The sequence below is a fragment of the Crocuta crocuta genome, unplaced genomic scaffold (genome assembly GCF_008692635.1).
Source record: "Crocuta crocuta isolate KB4526 unplaced genomic scaffold, BGI_CrCroc_1.0 scaffold448, whole genome shotgun sequence".
NCBI lineage: Eukaryota > Metazoa > Chordata > Mammalia > Carnivora > Hyaenidae > Crocuta > Crocuta crocuta.
In genome coordinates, this window is record NW_027532411.1 from 2,288,198 (window position 1) to 2,309,242 (window position 21,045).

Genomic DNA, 21,045 nt, shown 5'->3' on the forward strand with positions numbered 1-21,045 from the left:
TTTTTTTTTTTTTTTTTACTCTTCTCCCACAATTTATAAGATTTGGCTGTTTACATATTAGAAGAACTTGGTCTCTGTGATAGAACTTGCAAGTGTTTTTCCCCTAGTCTGTGGTTTGCCCTTTGGTTCTGCTTATGGAAATTTTCCCATACATATGTATTTTTTAAGATAGTTGAATTTATCAATCTCTTACGGCTTTTGGGTACTATGTCTAGTAAGGAAGGACTTTCCCACTCCAAATTCAGGAAGATTTTCTGGGTTTTGTTTCAGTATGATGTTGAATCTAACTAACCAAGAGCACAAATACCTTTTATTGTGCCCCTGTGAAATATTTAGTTTTCTTCTTTATCTTTAAATTTTTAAAGTCTGTTCTTGGATATTTTATCTTTATTGTTGCTGTTTTAAATGGGGTCTTTTTCTTTTCTCATTTTCATTTGTTTTCCTATATGAAAGCAAAGCTATTTTCTCTATATTAGTTCTGTACCCATCTCTTTCTTTACTGCCTTTGTTGAGAGTAGCACGTTATCGTTTATATCATATCCATATACAATGATGATTACACCACTTCCTTTTTAATGTTTCAACTTTTCCTGTTTTTCTAATTGCCTTGGCCAGGGCCTCCAGAACAGTGCTCACTAGTTGTATAAGTGGTCTTAGTAAACATCCTGTTTGTTCCTGACTTCAGTGAGTGTGCTTCTAATGTTTCCACATTAATTATGGTGCTGAGTTTTTAACCAAGATACATGTACTTTATAGTGCTAGGGAATTTTTATTGTTTTTAGTTGTTTTAAGAATGAATGTTGATGGTACAGCCCCTCTGGAAAACAGTGTGGAGGTTCCTCAGGAAACTAACAATAGAACTCCCCTATGACCCAGCAATAGCACTGCTAGGAATTTACCCAAGGGATACAGAAATGCTGAGGCATAGGAGCACGTGTACCCCAATGTTCATAGCAGCACTCTCCACAATAGCTAAAACATGGAAAGAGCCTAAGTGTCCATCAACAGATGAATGGATCAAGAAGATGTGGTTTATCTATACCATGGAATACTACATGGCAATGAGAAACAATGAAATCTGGCCATGTGTAGCAACATGGATGGACCTTGAGGGTGTTATGCTGAGCGAAATAAGTCAGGCAGAGAAGGACAAATATCATATGTTTGCACGTATAGGAGGATTAGGAGGAACTTGACGGAGGAACAAGGGGGAGAAGAAGGGCGGAAATGGTGGGGGAAAGGGAGAGAGGCAAACCATGAGAGACTCTTGAATGCTGACAAAAACTGAGGACTGATGGATGTGGGGGGGAGGGGGGATGGGCATGGAGGAGGACACTTGTGGGGATGAGCACTGAGTGTTATGTGGAAACTAATTTGACAATAAACTATTTGTAAAAAAAAAAAAAAAAGAATGAATGTTGAATTTAATTGAATGCCTTTTTAGTGTCCGGGGTGTGATCATATATTTACAGATCTTCCTTAGTATTCAAGAGTTGAGATGGTTATTGATGAGCTTTTCCCCTAAACATGTACATTACGGGTTTATACAAGATCTTAGGCACTATTACAGGTTATATTCTGTGGTAGAGGAAACCTTGGCTCTAATGTTCACTGCTGTATCTTAGCTTTTAGAATAGTGCCTGACACATGAAAAGTGTGAAATAATTTTTTGAAGAAATGAAATCTTCGCTTCTTTGAGAATCTAATGCTGTCTATGAAAACTAATACCCAGACTTGGTTAAGTAGGTATACTTGAGGAGGGGGACACTCTGCATTTCAAAAGGATTTCATTTTTCTTTACAAAAGGATTTACTTCTTTTACATAACACACACTTCTTAGTGAATTTTAAATACAGATATATGGATAAAATAATTCACTGAAGTAAAATAATTCAGATTGTACTTTAACACCTTGCATGGGTATGCACTATATTAAATACAGGGATATAAATGTGAATAACTTGCAGTCTTCACAAAGTGGAAAATATAGGCCAAGTATTAAACCTAGTACCTAAAGGTACAGATATAGGTACAGTGCTTCCGTATACAAAATGTAGTCATTATACCACCTACTGTCATCCTAACAGGAAAGCAGGGAACCTCTGAAACTGTTCTCTGATTTGTTAGTATTTTGTGAAAGTTTATTAATTGAAAGCTCATAAGAAACCCTACATTGTATTTAGTTCAGCCCCTTTTTAGGGGTGAACTTGTAATGCCTTTTTCCTTTAAAAGTTTTAACTGATTCAGGGGCGCCTGGGTGGCTTAGTCGGTTAAGCGTCCGACTTTCACTTAGGTCATGATCTCGCAATTGGTGGGTTCGAGCCCCGCGTCGGGCTCTGTGCTGAGTGCCAGCTCAGAGCCTGGAGCCTGTTTCAGTCTGTGACTCCCTCTCTCTCTGACCCTCCCCTGCTCACGCTGTCTCTCTCTCTCTCCTAGAAATAAATAAAAATATTAAAAAAAAAAAAAGTTTTAACTGATTCAGCCTTTGGTATTTTATCACGTTTCTTGGAGGTATCATCCTCAGCGTGTTGAATACTTGAGGATTTCTGAAAATTGGGGTGTCTGGGTAGCTCAGTCAGTTGAGTGTCCAACTCTTGATTTCAACTAAGGTCATGATCCCAGCCAGGGCCATGGGATTGAGCCTCCCCATCAGGCTGCTTGGGATTCTGTCTCCCTCTTTCTATGCCTCTACCCCGTGCTCACACACTCTCTCAAAATAAACAAACATTTTAAAAAAGAGAGAATCTGAAAATCCTAATAACCCATTTCAAATAATTTCAGAAAATCCATCTCCTTAACCTATAAATCATAATATTGCAGGAAATTTGAAAATGATAGAAAAGAAGGAATTATTCAAGCTGATCTTCCTATTACACCTTTTTATCAACTACTTGTAGGTTTTTCCAGCCCTTTTTTCATGTTTATGGTTTTATCTACTTGCAATGATAGTATCTGGTTTTCTTTTTTCTCCAAGTACTAAACTATGCACTTNTTCAAAAGGCTGGCTAATCTTCTAGCTCTTGGGTAGTAGTTAGTGTCTTGGTTTTAAGTCACTTTAATCCCCAAGATAAGTGTATGAGTGAATGCTTATAATCAAAGCACCTTGTATACTAGAAAACATGGTACAAGTATTGTTAATTCAGATGTTGGGGTGATTTCACAGATCACATCGTGGGAATAAAATACTGTATAGAGTATTTTCACATACGAAGAAAGGCAGATCTGATCTGTTCATGAGGTCAGCAGTGTACAAAAGGTGCCTTTAAGTTCTAAATAATAGTAAATTTCCATATATCTGTGATTTTACCATTTCAGTACATACTTTTTTGGCTTCTTTTGATAAATCTCCTGAGTTAAAAATATAGAAGCATCCAAGACAGAGCTGTGATCATAGCAGTTGCTTGTAATAATTTATTACTGATCCTCAAGTACAGACTGATTTGTATCTCTCACTCCTGCTGTTGATTTCTTTTTAAAGTAAGACTTTTGGTGACAGCTTTATGTTTTAGTGCGTGCCTTGAGCATCATAATGATCTTTTAGTTATTTTGAGATCATTTTGCAATAGCAGCAGTATACTATTCCTTTCTTCTGCTGAAAAGTCCTGATCTTCACTTCGTCTTTTGTACTTTTCTTCTGCTGCTTCGTTTCTAACTTCCCAGTTTAAATTGCATTTTGTTTTTAACTTCCCAGTTGAGTTCAGCAGCTTGCTGCCTTTATTAAATAGTAAGCAATATTAAAATTGTGGCATTATTTTTAAAGTTTAAATATACTTCAAATGTTAGAGGGGAGAGTATTTCACCTGGTCAGAGAGGCTTATGCAGTTTTTTCTAGGGCTGTTTTACAGCACTGAAGCAAAGTGCCAAGGAGCTACCAAATGAGCAAATATTACCCTTCAATTCTTAGTTTTGCACTTGATTAATTGTGAGGAACAGTTTGCTTTTATGCAGTGCTTAAGAAAGTATTTGTTCTGCCACCTTTACTTCTAGAAAATCTCAACTGTCATTACTTCATATTTTTCTGGTCTTTGTTTTGTCCGATAAGCTGCCAAATGGTGTCACTTACCATACCGGAACGTATCAAGACCGGTTGGCAAAGCTACAAGATCACCTTCGCCAACTATCTATTCTCTTCCGGAAGCTGAGATTGGTCTATGACAAATGCAATGAAAATTGTGGAGGGATGGATCCCATTCCAGTGGAGGTGAGTGTTAGTGTTTGAGGAGTGATGATGTAAGATGCAAGACCTTTGAAATGTTTTCCTGTCTCTCTGTTTGCACAGTATTTCCAGACTTTGAATTCTATTAGTTTTACTTTTGACTAGAGAAGATGAAAATAGAATATGTATAGGGCGCCTGGGTGGCTCAGTCAGTTGAGCATCTGACTTCAGCTAAGGTTATGATCTCACAGTTCGTGGGTTCGAACCCCTCATCAGGCTCTGTGCTGACAGCTCAGAGCCTGGAGCCTACTTCAGATTCTGTGTTCCCCTCTCTCTCTGCCCTTCCCTGTTCATGCTCTGTCTCGGTTTCAAAAATAAATAAAATATTTTTTTTAATTAAATAAAAGGAAAATAGGATATGTATGCATAGAATTAGTACTATCTTTTCATGTTAATAACTTGTAGATTTTAACATCCAAGCTTAGAGTGAACTTTTGTTGTTAGAGAAGAGAGTGGTCTGTGGCAATTTTTATTATTGTTGCTGGTGTCTCTTAAATCAGTGCGCAATTTTTTTTTTAAGCAGGAATTTTATATACTGTTGTAAAAATCCTTTTAAAATAGTTTTCATATAAGCTCTTTACAGATGAAAGATTATGTTTTCATCATTATTAATTTAGGTTGGCTGAGTGAAATCACTTTAGTTGTAAAGTATATTTCTTAAACTTACTCTTGGGTCATAGATATATTTAGTTCGCTAGGTTTATGATGTTTTCATAGGTGGCCCTTTCCTGTTGACAGGTTCAGTCTCTGCCAACACAAGTAGCTGGGAAGGTCTGGAAGTCCTCACTACATATGGAAAACGATTTTATGTGTTGAGCGCTTCCTTTTTGAGTGATGAGCATGTAAAGACGAACAGAGAAAAGAGTAAACTGCAAAACAGCCTGAAAAGCAGTGGTCAAAAATATAGAAGAAAGATCAGAAATGTGGTTGACATTGTCGGATGCTGCAGCGAAGGGAAACAAAGAATGAAAATTGTCCAGTAGATTTTGCTAGAGGGAAATCATTGGTCTGTATGAGCAGAGCTTTGGTGAGATGTTAGCAACAAGAAGTCAGATTGCAATGGGTTGAAGATTAAACGGGAAATAAGGAACTAGAGCCAACAAGTAGACATTCATCTTCAAAAAGCTTAGATAAAAAGAGAGGAAAACCGTAGATGGAAGGAAGGTTGGCATCAAGGGTTTTGGGGAAAGGAAAGGAAAAGAGCCTTTAAATGAGAGAGACCAGACATGTTTAGATTTTATAAAGGAAGAAAGCAGTAGGGAAGAGAGACTGGGGGGAGGGTGAAGAAATGAGAGCACATTAATCATCTTCAGGAGGGAGGACACCTCTGCATTGGGAAAGGAAAGGAAGACAGATTGGTTGTGGAAGTGGATAAGTTTATATTTGTCCCAAGAACAAAAAGAAGAAGAATCTGAAGAAGTTTGGCCAGCTGACTCCTGGTTGTACCATGTGTTCACCTCTGGCTGTTCTACATTGTTACTGTAAGATGGTAAAGACCGAATGATTCCTGAAGTCTCTGTCACTTTTATGAGGGGCTTCATCAAATAAACCTTATCAGAAAACATATATGTTTCATTTAATTCTGCTAAGTTTCATTGCTATATAATTTTTTTTCTCCTACAAAAAATCTTTCTCCCAACCAGTTAAGACATCTAGAAATATGCATAGATGCTGAGGTTCTAGTTGGCAAAATAAATGACATTTATATAATGCACATCCATGAAAGTTCCTTTCTTTCTAGTATAGATGAAAAGAAAGTCTGTTGTATCTCAATGGACCATAAATTTTTTAGGGGCAGGAATCACACCTTACTTGTCATTATTTTTGTAGTATCTCACTCAGTGTCTGGAAACTCAGTATTTGCTAATTGAATGGATAAGGTATTACTTAATTGTAGGCAACAGCTAACATTATAAGGGCTGTTTTGCAAAAGAAACCTGAAAAGCTAATGTGTAGAAGGCACTGAAACTATAAACTTCTAATGCTGTTATTTTAGGCTATTACCTGAATTGAAATTTATATACCAATAAAAGGAAAGCGTACAGACTAACCTTAATCAGAGACATTTTGTACACCCATGTAATTGGAATGTTTTAAAAATATTTTTAACTTTTAACTCGGGTCTTTCATTCTCAGCAACTAATTCCATATGTGGAAGAAGATGGCTCAAAGAATGAGGACCGCACTGGCCCACCTCGTTTTGCTAGTGAAGAGAGGCGAGAAATTGCTGAAGTGAATAAGGTGAGTTATCAGTCTGTGTATCTTACATTTCGCAATCATGGATAGAAATTACAAGGGCATCTATGTAACTCAGAGACATGTTTGCATTCTAGAATTATGTGAAGTCGTTTCTGTGACAAATATAACCTAGTTAAGAGTATAACCAAGAACTAAAAAGGTAAGCAGAAAAGCCACCTGAATAGCCAAGAGAGAGATTACAGAATTCATGCCATAAAGCTCTTAGAAAAGCTTCATGGATGGGCATTCAGTCACAACTCAGTTACTCTTTTCTTTTCTAGGCAGAAGTCTTGCTTTCTAGCTTATGGCATATTTGGAGCAGCAAATGATAAAAATTTACAAATAGAAAATTTTGCAATGCATTCCCTATAATCTCCTAACCCAGTACATAGCTATGTGATTTCCCACTTGCTATAAAGTAATTGGATTATAAGATCCTATTCACATTTGCAACAACAGATGTTTATATAGGAACTACCTCAATGATATATGTGACTAAACTTGTTAAGATACATAAAAGAAGGGTGCCTGTGTGGCTCCATCGGTAAGGGGACTCTTGATCTCGGCTCAGGTCATGATCTTAGTTTGGGAGACTGAGCCCTGCATCAGGCTGTACGCGGACAGCACAGAGCCTGCTTGGGATTCTCTCACCACCTTTCCTGCACTCGTGCTTGCTCTCTCTCTCTCTCTCAAAATAAATAAACGGTAATAAAAAATACATAATGGAGTTTTGAATAACTAAAAGAACATAAAGTTCTTGTATGGGCAATAAATATTCTTAAAATGCCAATATTAAGTGTGAATTCTCTTAAAAGTACACAAAATAATAAGATGTTAGTGTAATACCAATCAAAAAACAAATCCAAATAAAATCCAAATTGGAATTTTTTCTTGCAAACATACTAAAACATCAAAGAAAATTCTCAAAGAGTAATGAAACAGATTTCTTTGCTTCAAAAATTAAAACACAGTATGGAGAATATTATTAAAAAAAATTGTGAAATACTGGTATAAGACAGATTAGTAAAATAATAGCCAGAAAAAGTCTTCCTGTTGTATAGGAGAATTTATTATGACAGAAGAGGGATTGTATGGAAAATTTTTCTTTAAAAATAGAAACTTTGGGGAGAAGTTAGCTTTTACATTATGCCATATGTCAAAATTAATTTCAGAGTTGAAAATAAGACCTGAAAAACAAAATATTGGAAAATTAAGAGAAAAATGTTATATCAATACTCAGGACAAAGGAAAAAGCTGGATTTTATAAAATTTTCATTTTTTTCATAAAAGAAATACAGATTAAGATTTAAGCAAATTTGACAGTCATGAATAAGCATAAGAACTTACAGTAGGAAATTTGTGGGGGCTGAGGAGGGGATTGGGAACTTTTAATTTATATCTTAAATAATTTATATTTATATTTAATTTATATCTTTATATAATAAATGGTGTTTGGTAGTCTGGAGATACAAGGCATTCATTTATTAAGTGTTATATGTTTCTGTTGATAATTTATGCATTAATTCATAATAGATGTGCTCTGTTACTTTTTTCTGGAATAAACTTTTTTTAATAAAATACAATGAATTATGAATATAAAGAAAACAGCACTGTAGCAGTAACTTTGATTTCAGACTACTACATGTGACAGAGTTTGTTCTCTACCATAGAAGGTTTTATATTTTAGAGGGGAAAAAAGGCTGTGTAAATTAAAATATAATCTTTCTTAATAAGGTTTCATTTCACTTTTCATTACTCTGAGTTCCTCTTCCTTTTTTTTTTCTTCCAATTTTAAGACTTAGAAATAACACTTGATTTTCTTAAAAAGATCTTTTATATAATCAGAATACAGTAATACTTTGACCATGTATAATCCAAAAAGTTCTATCAGCTATTGATTTAGAATTTTGTGAATTTTAAGAGGATGATATGATTGATACAAAGGGTAAGATATATAAAAATTTTTATCCCACTTGAGGATTTAGCTTTCTTCCAGCCTGTCCCTCTTCCAGGGACCCACCTACATACATTCCCCCAATCTTTCCAATACAGTTAGAATTGAGGCTCAGTAAATATTCTTTGTATTATTAAGGACATAAATGTTGTTTATTGCTTAGCCACATATTACACTAGTGTCATTTCCTTGAATGATTATTTTGTTCACCTGGAGTTAATAACCTCCACGTTAATAGTTTTTTTAAATTTTTGGTTAGTTCTTTATTACAGCTGTAGTAGCACCTCAGTACTGTTATCCAACTTTCCACAGAGTCAGAATTATCAGACAGTTTATCAGACTCGCCCCCACCCGAGTCCTCCCATCATCTTGCTAGGTCTGGACTGAATGCTCTCTAGGCCTCCCGTGTAGCATTGTCCTGGGGCTTCCTTCACCCATTCTGTAGGCTTCACTGTTCCCTCAGTCTCCAGTCTTCCTTTCTTTTGGTTTACTGCCTTGTTGGTAAGGTCCAAACATCAGTGGTTTCTTCAGAAGGAATGTAGGAACTTAAGTTTTAGTCTTCCCATAGCTGTCCACTTGATAGTTTGGCTGGCTATAAAAGTCTCTGCTGTGAATTAATTTCCCTCAGAAATTTGAAGGTATTCTTCCATAATCTTCTCAAATAGGGTTTGGCAAACTTTATAGGACCAGATAATAAATATTTTAGGCTTTGTGGGACATACGTGATCTTTGTTGTGATATAAAAACCATCCTTAGCTCACAGGTTGTACAAAAGCAGGTCATGTGTCAGAGTTTGCAACCCCTATCTATTTCATTTTGTTCTCTTTCCAAATTGAGGCTCTGAAACATCTGGTGAACATCTGATGTTTACTCATGAGCCATTTATATTTAAGAATGAGGCACTAGAAAGCTAATAATAGGCTTTGTGAGTGGACTTCATGTCAAGATATATGTTCTCCTTGGGGGACTCCCAACTCTAATTTTCTTAAGTTTTTTTTTTTTTTTCTTTAAGTTCAGTTTCCTCAGAGAAGAATCTTCCAGTGTCCTACATAGAGAGATATGCTCTTGTCTTCTTGCATTCTGCTGTGCTGGTGGCACTGAATCTACAGCCGTTGTGCTTCAGGGTCATAAGAAACAAACCTGATCCTTAAGAGGTGGGACAGGGCACAGGAAGAGGGTGCTCAGTCACCTGTTTATAAGGAGTGAGTGAGCACCGTGGGCTCTTGCTAGTCCCTGGAGCTCTTTGAGTTGTTCCTCCAGTTTTCCTGCCCAGGCCTCACCTGGTGAGGTGAGTCAGACATTTAACTGACTGAACCACCCAGGCTCCCCTAACTGAAAATTTGTATAACACTGAGTAATTTCAGTATCAATGGATAGATTTTTCTGCCTTGATGGCACACACACCTGAGTGTTTCTGTGAAGAATATCATTTTTTTTAAGAATTTTTCTTCAGAGCATTTACATTCAAGTGTTATTATTGAAATATGTGGGAATTATCCACCAAGATCAAGTGGGATTCATTCCTGGGTTACAGGAATGTTCAATATTTGCAAATCAATCATTGTGATACATGACGACAAAAGAAAAGGTTAAAACCATATGATCCTGTCAATNCTGTTGCCATGGCACCCATCTCCAGTCTCCATGGAGGAGCAGTCTCCCTGCTCTCAGTGGCACTGTCACTACATCCACCTGGGCTGTAGTGTCCTCCCAAGTCATTTATCACTCCCTCCCCTTCTACTTGTCCCCTTAAACTTTACCACCTTGCATCTGCCGCTGCCTCCTTTCTGATCATTTTTCTCCACATGGGTTTATAGCTTTTTCCATTTATCACCTGCCATTTTATTAGGGCTTTGAGAAAGAGATAAGCACAAGTATTTAGTCCACAGTGTTTATCTGCAGCAGGTTTATTTCAGTACACAGAATAGATATACACTGTTTCTGAAGGTTTGTCTATGTAATAAATGCCCATATTTTAGATTTTATGTTCCCATTTATACTTCAGGCATTTAAGAACTTTGATTAAATTATTTGAATGCTGATTTTGTTGTTTTAAGTCCTTCTAACTTTGGGGTAAAACTGGTTTTAGTTAACACAGTGAAGGTCATTACAAAGGAGAAAGAATCAGTTTAGATGTTTTAATTAAACAGATTGAAAGCTTAGCCCTAGATTTCTATAGGAGCTGTTTTTTAAACGAGAATTTAGGGGGAACGTATCTTTAGTGGCAGGAGAAATACTCATTTGATGGCCTCATACTCCCTCTTACTTCCTAGAACTGTTACTATATTCTGAAACAGGACTGGAGAATTAGGTAGTAAACAGAGGTTTAAACAAAAAGGGAGGAGGGCGGTCTAAGATTTGGTTAACTCAAACTGAAATGCAAACAATAGAGAAGCCAGAAGAGAATAAATGGCTAACAGTAAGCAGAGTGGATTTTTTTTTAACCTAAAAAGAGGTTTTTAACTCATTCCTGAAATAAAACATTATAAATGTGAATTGAATGTAATACATATCTTGATTCTTAATAAAGTTCTATGTGATTAGTGCTACTAAGAGTATTTTTTCTTTTCTGCCAACTTCATCCAACTTTGTACTTCACTTCTAGAGTACAAGATAAAAATGTGTTATTGAAAAACTTTTAATGTTTATTCATTTTTGAGAGAGAGAATCCCAAGGAGGCTCTGCGCTATCAGCACAGAGCCCATCATGGGGCTCAAACTTAAAAACTGTGAGATCATGACCTGAGCCAAAATTAAGAGTCAGACATTTTACAGGAATGTTCAATATTTGCAAATCAATCATTGTGATACATGACGACAAAAGAAAAGGTTAAAACCATATGATCCTGTCAATAGATGCAGAAAAAGCATTTGACAAAATACAGCATCCCTTCTTAATAAAGACCCTAGAGAAAGTCGGGATAGAAGGAACTTACTTAAACATCATAAAAGCCATCTAGGAGAAGCCTTCAGCTAACATCATCCTCAACGGGGAAAAACTGAGAGCCTTCCCCCTGAGATCAGGAACACGACAGGGATGTCCACTCTCANGGGATGAGCACTGGGTGTTATATGGAAACCAACTTAATAAACTATTTGTAATAAAAAAAGAATTTTTCTTCAGATATTTATTTTTGAGAGAAAGAACAGAGAGAGCAGGGGAGTGATGGGGATGGACAGAGGATCCAAAGCAGGCTCTACACTGACAGCAGAGAGCTCAATGTGGGGCTCAAACTCAGAAACCACAGGATCACAACCTAAACTGAAGTTGGAAGCTTAAGTGACTAAGCCATCTGGGTGATGAGAATTTAATAGCTACCTACTGATGGTAAAACGTTGCCCTAATCTAATTATGTGATCATTAGATGCTACTAAGAAATAAAGTTTAAATTCTTGGGTTTGTTTTTTCAGCTACTTAAATAACTATGTTCATAAATTCTTATATTCCTGTTGTCTATTATTGTTATCCTCTTTCATGTTATGCAAAATTTTTGAGTTATTATGTGGTACTAGTAGAGCTCCTTAAGGTTCACAGCAATCTTATTTCTAACAATGGCCATAGGTCTTTTTGTTTTTAAATACCAACAGATCAGATTTAACTGGAAAACAGAACAAGCTTCAAAATGATCACTAGGGGATTTGTTTTTTCTCCTCTAGGATTTAGAAAGGTTTTGATTTGGCTTTTTGGGCTTTTTTATCGACTATTAAACTGTTACTGTATTTCGGTCCCTGCTTTGTGCCAGCCATCCTTCTAAGTGTGGGAGTGTCTGCCATGAATCAGTCACATGTGCTGCCTGGCACCAGGCACATTTCACACAAGTGGACAGGTGTCTTCTCTGAGGACAGAGACTCCAATGGAAATAAAACAGCACCCTTTTGTGTTCCCAATTGTTGTGATAGAGATTTACAAAAATAACTGGAATTTAAATAAAGACATAAATATGTATCAGATCACATTTTTAATACATTTGTATTTGCTTATATTAAATGATTAAGTTGCTTTATGGACCTAATCAGTAATAAAATATTCTTGGCATTCAATTAAAAGTATTCAGAAATTAGTTACAATGTATATTTTCTTTTTGTAAAAAAGCTACATAAAATACGTAGTTCTATATGCCCCTCGGTTAACTCAGTCATTTTCAAAATGCTACTATCTCTCTATGTACTTAAAATTGTACAAACACCACATTAATGGTGTGTTTAGTATTTAATATATGGTCTGCCTAACTTCTAACAATGTATATACCACCAGTACCTACCACTGGCCACGAAATTTGGGAGCACAAAAGTTTTATAATTAGTATTTGATGTAAATCATGAGATGACAGGATGGTCTAGTTTCAGTAGTTAGATGTTTGGCTTATTTAAATACTTTTTATTTTCTCTTCATGCATTCTGGACTCCATAATCCCTAATACCCAAGTAAAAACTGAACACCTGTTGGAAACTATATGTTTTAAGGACATCAGAATGAGTTCTGTTTTGCTGAGACTGTTTTATTGATGGAGAAATGAAAGAGGTATATGGATAGTTTTTATAGGGTTGACATATCATTGAGTCCATGCATTTAGAAATTAAAGCATTTTTGACCAATGATCACAGCCTTTATGCGAATATTAAACTATATGGTACTACTTAACATGAACGTATTTTTAAGTGTCTGCTTTACTTACACATTCACCAGTTAATGTAACAAATTAGGCACAGCTGATGGATTTTGATAATAGCAGCTGTCAACCTCTGTTAAAATCAATCAGGGCAACACTGTATATATTATATCCTGTATCATGTCATGAAAATTTATTTACAATTTAACTACTCATAAGCATAACTGTCAGCTTTGCTGCTGATAGTTTCATGATGTGTTTTGGCTCTAGGTATTTTACTTCTTTGCTAATTTTTTTTTTTAATTTAAAGCTTTGTGGCATCTTTGAGAAAAATTTTCCAAGTCCCTTAAAATATACCATATATTTGTTTTAATTACAGCTACCTAGAGTTAAACATTACCTTGAGAATACCGTACAGTTTTTAGTTCTTTTACTTCTTACATCATCCATCATCTTACCCAGTTATCAGGGTCCATTTTTGAAGAATGAGGCAGAATTTTTTTAAACAAGTATATTAGAATTTGTATTTCCAAAGGAATATTCTTTGAAAGTAGTCTTACCAGTAAGTTATGCATTTATGCTAGTGATGCACCCACTGTGGAAACTGTTGGACCTGTTTTGATACTGATTTTAAAGTGTATTTTTAATGACCCAAAAATGTAATTTTATTACTTCTAGTTACTCTTTAATTTATACTGAAAATTTTATCACTGAGCTTATTTCACCAGACTTGGCCTCTGACTGGTTTTCAGTTGTTTTTAAAACTTAATCATTCCTCTTTCTCCTTTTCCATGGACACAGATTTGCCAGCCATTGAAATTATTCAGGAGAATCCATCCCACACAGCTGCCCAATTAACCTTTTTTCATTCAGGTTTTAACCATATTTTTTCTTCAGGAACTTTAATGGGTCCCTACCACTAAGCCCATGTTTATCTTCCTAATACTCTGCTCACCACCAGTTTTTCTAGACCCCTTGTTTTCTGACCCTACAGTCAGAGGCAGGGTCTCTGTCTTCTGGGGTTACCCAGCATCTGCCTTCCCAGGCCGGAGTCATTTGGGCATTATCTTCCTCCTCCTTGATGCAGAATTTCTGCAAGGCAGGGACTGTTCCTTATTCATTTTTCTCCCTTTACAATGCCTAATCTGGAGCCTGGTACATAATGTACCCTCAGTAAATACAGAACAGAATGTGTTACAGGCTCAGAATTCCATTCTAAAGTTCTGAAACTTTTAAAAGTAATCATATTCAAGGTAGGTCAGAAGGAAGGTATAATTCAAATAAGTTTGTTTTTTTTAATACCATCTTGCCTTCTTTCTGCTCCTTTTATTCTTAGTAGCTCTTTTCCACCATCTCTGAAAAAGGAGATTAGAGAGGGGAATCATGGCAGCGGCAGCCTCTCACTGTCATGGGGACAGCAGCTGACTGGACCATTTTGAAGCCAGCAGTTAGTTCACTCAACTCACTGGCTTTCCTCACAGGTATCTGCACAGCTGACTGTGCTCCCAGGTTTGGGTGTGCAGAAAGTAGAACTGGCAGGGGCCTTGGAGATTGTAGGATGCCATCTCATAAGAAAACAGAGGAGGAGTTTTTCTAAGATGAAATGGCAAGTTAGGGGCAGAGTTAGAACTGGGCCTGAGGTTTCCACGCTCCCAGTATACTGTAGAGCACCTTTACCCCTGTGTCCCCCTGCTTGCTGCTCCCCTTGATGGCCGGCAGAAGTATCTGTTTCTTGATCTCTAGGATGGAAAATACTGGCCATCTGGTCACTCATCATCCCATCCAGTTATCTGGATCCATTTGATTAGATTCTATACACAATTACTTCACTAATTGCCAGAGACATACGACAACAGAACTAGAAGATGGGCCATCTGAAACCTAAGGAAACTGAGTAGCTAAAATACTAACAGTATCTTTTCCCCCAAAAACAATGTTAACGTGAATTTCATGGAACTGCATACTGCACACATGCCCTGTTTTTTTATCTGTGTTGGGTTAGTTCTCTTCTCAAATGTGAATTAACTTTAATATTAAACATTAAAATCTATGTTCATTGTCTTATTTTTTCCAGTAAATTTCTTGGTCCTCCCTTTTAGCTATTTCCTGTTATGTAAATAATAAAATAGGATAACAATCTTAGTTTGCTCTCTAATAAAATTAATATTAAGGTTTTTAGGCCTCTTTATAAGGAACATGTACTGCTTTATCTGGAGGTATTTTAATATAGTTTTAAAATTATCTAATTAAATATATTCCTACTGTAAGGTTTCTAAAAAGTTACTGAATAGTAATGATTATTATAATAACTAGTAAATAATTTGACCAGAAGTTCTCTATTTTGTTTTACCTAAGCAGACATTTGCCACATGGGATTTGAAGGAAGTGCTCAAAGAAAAGTTTATAAGTGTGGTCCGGTAGAAATGCAGATACGGAGGCTCAGAGCTGCGTGCATTCGGGGAGGGCATCCAGCAGACCTTAGTTGTGAACAAGATTCCATCACAGACTGTGCCAGCTGGTCCTCAGCTTTCAGAATCAGAAGTGGATCGCACTTCTTGCTGTGGGCAAGGAATGGCTTCTGCCACATTTTCAAAGACCAGTTGCATCAGGCACGGTGTTTTCATTAAACTTTATTTCCTATGTTCACGGTTTTTTATGTTCAGTGCCTACGAGGAACATTTGTTGAGTGCTTACTTATATGCCATGCCCGATTTTAACACATTTATGTGAATCAAGTCTTTTAATCCTCATAGTAACTCTCAGGAGGTAGGTTCAAATTTGTCCCTGTTCTTCTGCTGTGGAAATGGAGGCACATTGAGTTAGTGAAGGAGGGGAGTATGAACCCAGAGATTTTGGCTCTAGAGGTTATACTCTTGACATTACACTACACTGCATCTTAGAAAACCTGTGCCTTAGGTTTTAGAACAATTAAATGTTTAGCTTATTCTTTGAATGCTGGGAGTGGAGGCAGAAAGGGAGACACAGGGGTGGAACCAGAGGCCTCTGTGGGCTGAATGAGAATTCATTATGCCTTTCAGAGAATATATGTGGCCAGAAAAGGATGGAGATCTCTTCTGCATGAAGGAAATATTTAAGTTTAATTTCTGTCTGGATCATTGGAGTTCTCACTTTTGACATGTTAATCTTCTAACTTCATGGTCTACAATTCATGAAACATTTTTGATAAAGTCTTTTGTTTCTACAGAAACTCAAACAGAAGAATCAACAGCTGAAGCAAATTATGGATCAATTACGAAATCTCATCTGGGATATAAATGCCATGTTGGCAATGCGGAACTAAACTGATATTTAAATTTCCTGCTTTACACATGTTATACAGTTTTTTTCCCCTCAAGTATTTTTTCCCTTTGAAGAAGATTATTTATCTGCTGTTATTCTACTCACTAGAATTAAAGTTCCTATTTTTACATTGCAGTTTTACATTAAAGTAGTGGCAGTTTTTTTGTTTTTTTAAGCTATTGATTCTATGAAAGATTGTAATAAACTTTGATAGGGTTTAGGTTTGGGTCAGGAATTGAATTTTTAAACAAATTAAGTTTTGTAAATAAATTTTTCAACTTGATCAGTGGTTGTTTTGCTCATTGTTACCCTTTAAGTAGAGAGTAAAGGTTTAAACATTTTTACATGTGAAAATATCTAGTACAGTCTTATCTGTGGTACAAATTAAACAAGTCACCATTTCAGCTTAGTTTTTTAATTTAGAGTCTCAAGTTAAACAATGTTTTAAAAATGTTGTAAGATTTATTTTTGAGTGAGCGAGCACGTGAGTGAGCACATGGATGGGGGAGGAGCAGAGAGAGAGGGAGACACGGAATTCGAAGCTGGCTCCAGGCTCTGAGCTGTCAGCACAGAGCCCATTGTAGAGCTCGAACCCACAAACCACAAGATCATGACCTGAGCCGAAGTCAGATGCTCTACTGACAACAGCCAGCCAGGCACCCCTCCCAAACGGGTTAAAATGAGGAAATAATTAACTTGTATATTGCTGTAAATTGACGAAAATTACTTTTAACATGTGCTTCAAGTGTTGGGTCTTACTTGGAATGATCTCTAACAGGAGAGAACCAAATAGAGTCTGGCACAAATTGAAATCACAACTATGTGCTTATTTGCTACCTGCTTTAGCCCAAGAGGCAACACCCTACCTGATTCTTCAGATACAGCCTAAAGTAATCTTGAGGGCCTTTTAGAAACAGTAAGTTTTCAGGAGTTTTAAATGAGATAGCTCGATGTGACCAGTGCTTCTATAGACTGGTAGTCGGTCTACACTAAGTCCTTCATAGGTCTGCCTACAGGAGCACGTCTCTTAGGTTATAATGTACCCTCAAATGAGAGATTCAAATTCTGACACTAATCCAGAAGCCCCTATCTTGCCTGCTTCTGACTCAGTGACACTGCTATTCAGCTTCTCTTGTATGTGGATAAAGTTTCTCTGGAAGGTTGCACAAGCTTCCTCTGGGGAGGGAATCTGGGCAGTTGAGGAAGGTAAAGACGATGCTTACTTGTCACTGGATACCCTTTGGTTTCTTTGGAATTTTACATCATGCAAGTACTGCCTGTACTGCCTTTTCAAAAAGAGGTGAAGTTTCATTTTAAGTTCTAGTAATTCCTACCTACACCAAGTGGCAGAAGCACAAGAAGACAAGCTTAACCGCGTGCGTGGGCCTCTCTAGACCCTGTAACGTTTATCAAAGCAGGTCTCCCGAGCAAGGCCAACTTTAGATGGGGAGTTAAGTGCCCACACGGGGAAGCACTACAGTTTCAAGCAGAGGTAAAGGCATATGAAGCAAGGACAAGAATTAGGACTGATAATTCAGTCTACCTCAGAAATCCATAGTATCTAAGGGTAACAGATTTTATTTAGCCTATCACCAATTGGACATGCAAGGTTTTTATAGTGTTCACTAATAGTAAGATCCTTTGCATGGTAGATTGTTGGTTATGATTGCAAATTTAGTGTTTAAGTATTGACTAATAAACAGCTATAAGAATAGTGTTTTTTTAACATTTACTTTTGAGAGACTGCACACGTGTGCATGGGCGGCGGGGGCAAAGAGGAAGGGAGGGAGAGAATCCCAAGCAGGCTCAGCGCTGTCAGCGCTGGGTATAGGGTATAGAACCCAATACCGGGCTTGATCCCACAAACCACAAGTTCAGGATGGAAGCTAAAAATCCAGAGTCAGATGCTTAACTGACAGAGCCACTCAGGCACCCCTATAAAAACTGTTTTAACAGAATGGTTTTCTGTTTTAACTATCACAGTTCCTTCTATCATTCAAGGTACCACAAACTCAGCTCTTGGAGGGAATGTGGAAATCATGTCTTTTGGGCCTTGGTTCTACAGAGTAGCTCTACTGTGGAGTAACAAGGTAGCTACACTCAGCTACAGAGCTGTGGCCCCAAATTCTGGGAGTGTGCTTTCAGTTCTCCCAAATGGTTTACCCAGTTACTCACAGATCTACTTGGGACCAATTATGAATGGGTTGGGGGTTATTAAGCACACAGACCCCCCCCAACCCTAAAAGTCCTAGCTTTTTCTTGAGGGAGAGCATGCCAATAGGTACACAGAAGAGCCAGAACGGCAGTTGTGATAGATGGCCTTGGGCAAGTTCATCTTAGTTTTCTTGTCTGTAAAAGGATAGGTGGCAGTAGTTGATCTGTGTTAGAAATTTAGTTGCAAATGTTAGAAGCCCAATTCAAAATGGCTTCAGCCAAAAGGGATTTATTAGTTCTCTGCANGGGAACTGCAGGAACTCAGGCTTCAGGAATTAGAACCCAGATTCAATGCCTCAGGATTCTTGGTGCCTCTGTAACTTCTGGTCTCTGCTCCATTCTTGCTACAGTGGGTAGGCTTTCTCCAAATGGAAAGATGGCTCTCCACCTTCATGTCTTCTCTGCACCCTGACCCCCAAGGGTGGGCCGCTCCTCTAACTTTAAGTGGAGAACTATAGTGGACCCCAATTAGCACAGCTTGGAGCCATATAACCAACCTTTGGACCAACTGTTGCATATGTGGGTACCATGATTAGACTCACCCAGGTTATGAGCCCATCTCTGCAGCTAGGAATTAGGTCTGAGAGTCATAGAAAAGTCACTGAGCAGGGAACAAATTTTGGGGTGGGGAGGGGTGAGGGCACCAATTAGGAAAATTTGCAAGAAAAACAAACAGCAAACACAGTCCACCAATGCCCGTTCTTCCTAGTTATACTACTACCTTAAATAGTGAGGGAATTGACTCTCAAAAACCCAAGAAGAGTTTGCAGAAAATCAAATGCATCATTCACTACCATGAGAAAACTTAAAATGTTTTTCTGAATTTGTGGACTTCTATGTTGACTTCTTCCTTTATAGCTGCTCTAATTAAGGACAGTGTCATCTTGTCAAACCTTGGTTAGCCTAGCCTGGGTAAAAGCAAAGATAAGCGAGCTAAGGAAAAAAATAAAATAAAATGAAATGAAAACTCCAGCTTCCTGGTAATAAAATTATCTTTAAAATGATTTGGAAACCTAAGGCCCTGATCATTCAAACATTAGTTCCCTTGGCACCATTACAAGCCAAAATGTGTTAGCTTGACATTTTGATGTAGTTCCAGTTTGAGTAATTCATTTTATTTCCTTAAATTCCCAAGGAAGTTTAAGCTAGATAGAGGAGTCTTTCAGCCTTAAACTAAAATGTGTGCTTGCCCTACAGCTCATAGAGTTTGTTATCCTGAATGCTCTTAAATTTGTCCAACATAACTGGATGCCTTTAAGATTTTTTCTATTCCTATAAAACATTTGTGGACCAAGCACTGATTTTTTTTAAGCATAAACTGAAAGCTATTTCGGATGCATATATATATTTGACATGGTAGCAATCTTGAATTCTTTCACTTTTTTAACTTAGAGTTAAATTTAATACTTTTTCAGTTTATACATTTTCACATAGGGTTAAATTATGCACTAAGGTATTTGCGTCAGTAAACACACACTGATGATTCATTTTTCAAAAATCATTACTATTGTCAATATGTAATCTACATTGCAACACTAGAATATTTAGATACTTACAAAGAAAATGTGAACCTATAGTTTCTCTGTACCTTGAGGTCTTATTCCTCTAAGGCACGGGAACAGAAGATAGCTAAGTGGCATGCTCTCCGTCAGAGCAACCACAACTTGTTTTAACTTACTCCGTTGCCTATTTGAGGCAGCATGTCTTCAAGTGTAGTGTACACAAGAATTACCTGGGTGTACTTTTTCAAATACAGATTTTTGGAATGACCACAAATGTACTGAATCAGAATGCCTAAGGTAAGATAAAAATCTGTATACTTCACAAGTTTCCCAGTGATCTATCACTGACCCTGGAAATACTTTTTTCTATGCAGCTTAGTGAGTCATTATGAGTATTTTTATATGAAAACTATTCAAAAGTAGCTATATTAATCTAAAACAAATTATGCCATATTTAGACTTCTAGCCTTTTGAGTATTTAAAAATAATATATTACAACCTTTGCTGCACACTAGAAGAGCTGGGGAAATGGTAAAATCCCTTGTGCCAAGGCCACACCCCAAGCCAATTAAATCAGAATTCTGGGGTGAGATCTAGACATCAATGTGTTTTAAAGCTCCCTAGGAGGCTCCAGTGTGCAGCCAAGGTAAGAACCACATAGATCCATAAGGATGGAAAAGAGCTTGAGTGATGGGCAAATACTTAACTATTGTTCCAAATAGAACAATGAACTTCAAGAAGTCAAAATCCTAAAACTCACTTCTACCCACATGTACTTTTGTAAGGATACTTGGCTAACTCTACACTCCTGGATGTCAGAGGCAAAGAGCCCTCACTGTCATCATCCACAAGCATGCCACCCAGGGAAAAACTGGAGAATGCCATACAGTCAACAACTTTTACAGGCAAAGGGAAAGATGCATGGTCTCTCACCCTCATAGGTCAGAATACCTCCTAGGCATTAAAGAGGTTGGGTGAGGTCAAAAGGAAGACACCATTTCTCTCTGTTCCC

General features: G+C 37.2%; 1 protein-coding gene across 3 annotated transcripts in view; it reads left to right on the forward strand.

Annotated features, from left to right (window-relative positions):
• MED30 (mediator complex subunit 30) overlaps window positions 1-16,600 on the forward strand; it is a 20,350-nt gene extending 3,750 nt beyond the window's left edge. The window contains exons 2-4 of one of the 3 annotated variants that reach the window (XM_077778932.1): window positions 4,043-4,201; window positions 6,353-6,457; window positions 16,207-16,600. In XM_077778932.1, coding sequence (XP_077635058.1) covers window positions 4,043-4,201; window positions 6,353-6,457; window positions 16,207-16,323 — 381 coding nt within the window. In that variant the 3' untranslated portion in view covers window positions 16,324-16,600. Of the gene's footprint in view, window positions 1-4,042; window positions 4,202-6,352; window positions 6,458-6,735; window positions 7,828-16,206 lie in introns of those variants that run through there. The other 2 variants (XM_077778933.1, XM_077778934.1) reach the window with 2 other exon arrangements.
• The last annotated feature ends 4,445 nt before the right edge of the window (window positions 16,601-21,045 follow it).